This window comes from Epinephelus fuscoguttatus, linkage group LG15 (genome assembly GCF_011397635.1).
Source record: "Epinephelus fuscoguttatus linkage group LG15, E.fuscoguttatus.final_Chr_v1".
Classification (NCBI taxonomy): Eukaryota; Metazoa; Chordata; class Actinopteri; order Perciformes; family Serranidae; genus Epinephelus; species Epinephelus fuscoguttatus.
The window spans coordinates 42,445,183-42,452,042 of record NC_064766.1 but is presented as its reverse complement, the minus strand read 5'-3'; the positions used below and the strand labels follow the sequence as shown (position 1 = coordinate 42,452,042).

The 6,860-nt window shown below is 44.9% G+C and overlaps 1 protein-coding gene across 1 annotated transcript; it reads left to right on the top strand.

Moving 5' to 3' along the window:
- The first annotated feature begins 255 nt into the window (after positions 1 to 255).
- Positions 256 to 1,037, top strand: tmub1 (transmembrane and ubiquitin-like domain containing 1). Its single transcript, XM_049599357.1, has one exon. It carries the CDS (start codon positions 281 to 283, stop codon positions 668 to 670), a length of 390 nt encoding a protein of 129 aa, XP_049455314.1. The 5' UTR covers positions 256 to 280; the 3' UTR covers positions 671 to 1,037.
- The last annotated feature ends 5,823 nt before the right edge of the window (positions 1,038 to 6,860 follow it).

Genomic DNA, 6,860 nt, shown 5'->3' with positions numbered 1-6,860 from the left:
CTACTACATCACTACTACATCACTTCTGCATCACTACTGCATCACTACTACATCACTTCTGCATCACTACTGCATCACTTCTGCATCACTACTGCATCACTACTACATCACTTCTGCATCACTACTGCATCACTTCTGCATCACTACTGCATCACTACTACATCACTTCTGCATCACTACTGCATCACTACTACATCACTTCTGCATCACTACTGCATCACTTCTGCATCACTACTGCATTACTACTACATCACTTCTGCATTACTACTACATCACTACTATGAGGCTGGTTCTGACCTTTGCCCTCTGCCCTTTCAGGACCTACTTTGCGGGTCAGGAGCAGCAGGTCCGGTTGATCTATCAAGGTCAACTGCTGCAAGATGACGCTCAGACTCTGGCCTCTCTGAACCTTGTCCATAACTGCGTCCTGCACTGTCACATCTCTCAGCACGCCGGCCGCGGGGCCGCAGGGGGGGCGCGGCCCGCTGACCAGGTGCAGGTGGCTTTGAACGTGGGCAGCCTGATGGTCCCCCTGCTGGTCCTCATGCTGTCAGTCCTGTGGTACTGTCAGATCCAGTATCGGCAGTTTTTCACCGCCCCGGCCACTGCCTCGCTGGTCGGTGTCACCATCTTCCTCAGCTTGGTGGCCTTCGGAGTCTACCGCCGCTAGCTGCTCTCTGATTGGCTACTCCCTCTCTCCTTGTGGTGATGTCAGCAGCCGGGGCGGAGCTCTCTCTGTGACCTCAGACCCGGCCTGGACTTGAACCGGCGGGACTAAACAGACATTGATGGTTAATGTTTGTTTGTGTTTCTGTTGCCATGGACACGCCGTGTGTTCACAAGGACCTTATTTTAAATTTTTAGATGACATGTTTCTCTGTAGGTTTCTCATCATTGTGCCTCTTTTACTTTCTGGTTCCTTCTGGTCCTGAAGGTGTCGGACCAGCACCAGACTGTAGACCGGATCTGTCTGTACGTCTCTGTGTGTCGGCGAGCGCTGTGGAAGAGAAAGAAATTCTATTAAATCATTTATTTATCTTGTTGTTGTTCTTTGAGTCTGTGTGAAAAATTCATCCAGTCAGAGAACTTAAAGTCAGGAGCTCAGGTCACATCCAACACACACACCTGAGACGTCCAACACACACAACTGAGACGTCCAACACACACAACTGAGACGTCCAACACACACCTGAGACGTCCAACACACACAACTGAGACGTCCAACACACACCTGAGACGTCCAACGCGCACAGCTGAGACGTCCAACACACACAGCTGAGGCGTCCAACACACACAACTGAGACGTCCAACACACACACCTGAGACGTCCAACGCACACCTGACACATCCAACACACACCTGAGATGTCCAACACACACAACTAAGACGTCCAGCACGCACCTGCGACGTCCAACACACACCTGAGACATCCAACACAGATCAGTGTGTTTGACGTGCATAACTTTCCCAGACTTCACTCTGAAAATGACCCATGACAATAACAATAATAATAATAATAATAATAATCCTAACTCTTTTTTCTTTGTTTTTTGTTGTTGTTGTTGTTGTTGTTTACAGATGTGCAGTGATGGCTGCTGGGTAATCTGAGGACATTTTCATACAGGACTTTGACTGTCACAGAGTATTTTTTATTGTGTGGTATAAATATTTTCCTGTAGTGAAGGATCTCGACACTTCCTCCTCCGCTGTGTGGATAAAGCAGCCCGGCGCCCTCCGGTCCAGAAGGTGGCGGTAAGTTACCGGATGTGTAAACAGATGAAGAATGTTGAGCTGTGATTGGTTGATGGATCTTATAAAGACAACATGGCGCAGACTGCACCGGTAGTCAGAGCATGAAGCTGTCCGAGAGCTGAAGATGTTACGGCCGAACAAAGTGACGTTGTTCGGGTCACACTGAGCTGCTGTGGTCATGGTGAGCTGTGTTAATGACCTGCTAACGTTAGCAGCTGTGGCTAACAGGTAACGTTAGCAGCTGTGGCTAATGGCTAACGGCTAACGTTAACGTTTGTCCCTGCGGACTGAGCACCGAACTACCGGGCCCGACGGAGCCGTTAACGGTAAGATGGAGTTAGACCTGTGTTTCCACCGTAGACTCGTTGTTATTAATATTATCATTATTACGTATCTATGACTCAAACTGAAAACAGTATCATTTAGGTGGCGCCAACGTCACCCTGTCGTCTGTCTGCGCATGCGCTAGCTGAGTGGCGATTATGTTAATGATTTACTTTGTGCAGATTCATCAGTCATAATTAAATCATCACATGGCCTCTATGTGTTCCACATGTTCGTTAATAATTTTGAAATAAATTCATTTGCACAACAAATAAATAAAATGTAGGAAAAGTAAACGCAACAGAAAGCTGTAGACTGTTAAACAGGTGGAGTAAAAGTCAAATGTCTAATTGTTTGTGACAGTTTATAAGTTTTAAATGTTCAGCAGTGGGCAGGTCGGCTCTTAACATCATGATCTTTAACATATGAAAGGAGGGACGGCTTTTTTTTGGCTTCTGATTGGTCAACAGGTTGGTCATGTGTCCTGCGCTCGTCAGATAATTCAGCCCGATGGTGGAGCGTTTATTTATTCGTCTCTTTGGGAGCAGGCTCGTCTTTGAGCGTATGCTAGCTACTGTTAGCATGCTGCTTCCAACATCAGTTTACATCAGAAGAGACAACGTGTCAGAGACCAGGTGAAGAACACGTCAGCTGAACGTTTGGACGTTAACAACAAAGAAGGAGCCAACCTGACAAACATGACTCCAACAGATGGAGGAAGCACTCAGCTGTGTTACTGCAGTAAATCTAGAGCTGTAATGTTACAGCTATACTAGGCTAGGCAGTTTTATTTATATAGCACCATTCATACACAAGGCAATTCAATGTGCTTTACAAGAGAAATACATTAAAATAAAACATTGAAGGAACAATAACATTGTGTTTGAGATCATTAAGACAAGACAATAAATAGTTAAAAACAATGCAGAAAATGTATTTAAAAAGCAAACATAAAGCAAAAGCAGACAAATATAAAAACAATAGCTACAGATTATCCTAACAATAACGGAGCTGACAGTTAGTACTAGATATGAGCAGGGTCTCTCTCTCTCTCTCTCACACACACACACACACACTCATGTATTTGTGACGATCTTTGATTTTCCCTCCCTCAGCAGCACTGTTAGAATATTTGTTATTGACGATCTCTGAGCGCAGAGCGAGTGTTGATGGCGTTGGCTCACAGCTGGCGTCAGCTGCACCTCGAGGTGTCCTGATCCTGGAAGTGATGACATAAAAGGCCGATTGAAGCCCCTCCCCCAGCAGTCTGTTCACAGAGGGGGGGGGCGGTGACAAATCCGAGCTGAAGCGTGTTCTGATCCAGGCAGCTGATAGGTGCACCTGTCCTTCAGGTGAGTCTCCACCTGCTGACATCTCTGCTCTCTGATTGGCTCTTACAGGACCGCCCCTGTGACGTCCCCAGGATGGAGCTGTGATGTTGTCCGTGAGGCTCCAATGTGGCGGTGAGTGATGTCACACCAGAACAAACATTGCCTTTGTGAAGAGGTCACAGTGGGTGGGGTTAACGTCAGCCGGGAGATGATGTGAACAAAAGGCCGAATTGTAGCGCCGCCCTCAGGCAGAGTGTTCTCAGAGCGCGGCACCGTGACAAAGACCCACCGGAGCGTTTGTCTGATCCCACATCAGCTGACTGGAGGTCACATGACATAGACACAGGGTCCACTGAGCAGCCATGTCAGGAGCTTAGAGGCGGAGCTACAGTTACTCTGTAAGTAAATAATCAGCTGCTCCTGAAAATAATGAACTCAGTCTGAAACTGTTGGTTAACACGTCACTGAACGTTGAATCATAAATCATTAACATCAGTTAATTTATAATAAGTGCAGCCTCACAAAAACCAACGCAGTTGCTCACATCAAAACTTGACAGCAGATGTTGGATCGATAACGGAAGAGAGAACACATGTTCACACAGATGGCACCACAGAGCTGCTGAAGTCCCGCCTTCACATGTTAACACAGAACCAAATGGCGGCGGCTTCACGTGGCTCCAGTGTGTGATGTCAGGCAGCATGATGACACGTGTTTTGAAGGCAGCATCAGTTTGTGTCAGCTTCATCATTTAACCACGCCTCTTTGTCTGATAGAAACATGTGGAAGCAGCTGCAGCGCCACCTCCTGGACAACCTGAGTACTGCACCCAGAACACCACGGTTGCCTCTTCCTGTTCAGAGCCTCAGAGAAACCAGCAGGTGTTTGGCTGTCACAGACACGTCAGCGCTCTTTGCTCCAACGTTTGACTGAAGGAAAACAACTACTTCAATTCTAACATTGTTTTAATAAAAGGAAAACGTTGATTCACCTCAGATTTGTTTTTGTATTTATACCAACATGTCCAATCCGAGACGTTTCCTTCATCAGCTGATCAGTTTGTTCTGAGCTGAGAACAAACTTGACAGGAGTTTACTGAGACGTGTGTTTCATCAGCTCACCTATCTTACCATCATTACTCCTCAGAGGTGGAGGGAGGGCTCGGATTAGAAATAGTTACAGTAAAATACAAAATGTGAAGTTAAAGAACTTTAATTTTAAACTGTTGGGAATAGAATGATTTTATGTGTTTTACTGTCAGTTGTGTTTCACTATTTAAGTTTTAGATATGTGAACAATGAGAATACTGAGATGATTTCAGCTGATCTGAATGTGTTTGCTTTGCAGAAGTGGAGAAGTACAGGAGAGGAAGAGACATGAAGTCTGAGGAGCACATATCACAATGCTTAGATAATTAGTTTTATATATGGTAAAAAGAATAGAAAGTGATGTACAGCACGTGTAGGGAGTTGTGTTGTTCTCTTGTCTTTCAAAACAGGAACCACGCCCCCACCGCCAGCGGGAAGGAGTCAGATTAACACGAGGCAGGGGCGTGGTGTGGTGAAGGAGGAAGTGGAACTGCCAATGAGAAGAGGACAACGCCTTGCGTGCACAATGACACTCTGTTACGCTCAAATATACTGGGTCAGGGAAAGGACAGGAGGTCAGACTTCGTGAACTGACACACCTTTGTTGTTAGTCAGGGACGCGAAGTTGAGACCCAGAGCTCTGTAATTTTATTCCTTGACTGCTTAATAAACTACATTAACTGAGACTGAATATCTTCTCCTATTGCTTCATTAAAGAACACGCAGGACTGAGCTCACACATAGCACATTAGAGAGTAGGATGAGACTCTTAGTCCAACAAAACTTAAACCAACATTAAAGATGTTCATATTATTATTATTATTATTATATAATTTCACTGCTGCTGAGTTCATCAGTGAGGAGTCAGTTTGACACTGTGTGTGTGTGTGTGTGCGCGCTGCTGCATCCTGTTGTGTACTCGTGTGTTCATATGTACCTGAAGGTGGTGCAGTGAAAGTATTTCCCTCAGACGGAGGAAGAGTATGAGGAATACTAAGGGAAAGTACAAGTACCCTGAATTTGTACTTGAGTACTTCAGAGTAATCAGTTACTTTTATCACATCTGCTGTTCATGAATCTGAAGTTTTTCCTCCTGACTTTGTCTTTGTGAACTCGTCGCTTTTGCTTTCACATCTATGATCACAGGTGATGACACACACAATCTATGATCACAGGTGATGACACACACAATCTATGATCACAGGTGATGACACACACAATCTATGATCACAGGTGATGACACACAATCTATGATCACAGGTGATGACACACAATCTATGATCACAGGTGATGACACACACATCTATGATCACAGGTGATGACACACACACACAATCTATGATCACAGGTGATGACACACAATCTATGATCACAGGTGATGACACACACATCTATGATCACAGATGATGACACACAATCTATGATCACAGGTGATGACACACACACACAATCTATGATCACAGGTGATGACACACAATCTATGATCACAGGTGATGACACACACATCTATGATCACAGATGATGACACACACAATCTATGATCACAGGTGATGACACACATCTATGATCACAGGTGATGACACACAATCTATGATCACAGGTGATGACACACACATCTATGATCACAGGTGATGACACACACACACATCTATGATCACAGGTGATGACACACGTCTATGATCACAGGTGATGACACACACACACACACACATCTATGATCACAGGTGATGACACACACATCTATGATCACAGGTGATGCACATCTATGATCACAGGTGATGACACACACACATCTATGATCACAGGTGATGACACACACATCTATGATCACAGGTGATGATCACAGATGATGACACACACACACACATCTATGATCACAGGTGATGAAACACATCTATGATCACAGGTGATGACACACATCTATGATCACAGGTGATGACACACACACACATCTATGATCACAGGTGATGACACACATCTATGATCACAGGTGATGACACACACACACATCTATGATCACAGGTGATGACACACACACACATCTATGATCACAGGTGATGACACACATCTATGATCACAGGTGATGACACACACACACATCTATGATCACAGGTGATGACACACAATCTATGATCACAGGTGATGACACACACATCTATGATCACAGATGATGACACACAATCTATGATCACAGGTGATGACACACACACACAATCTATGATCACAGGTGATGACACACAATCTATGATCACAGGTGATGACACACACATCTATGATCACAGATGATGACACACAATCTATGATCACAGGTGATGACACACATCTATGATCACAGGTGATGACACACAATCTATGATCACAGGTG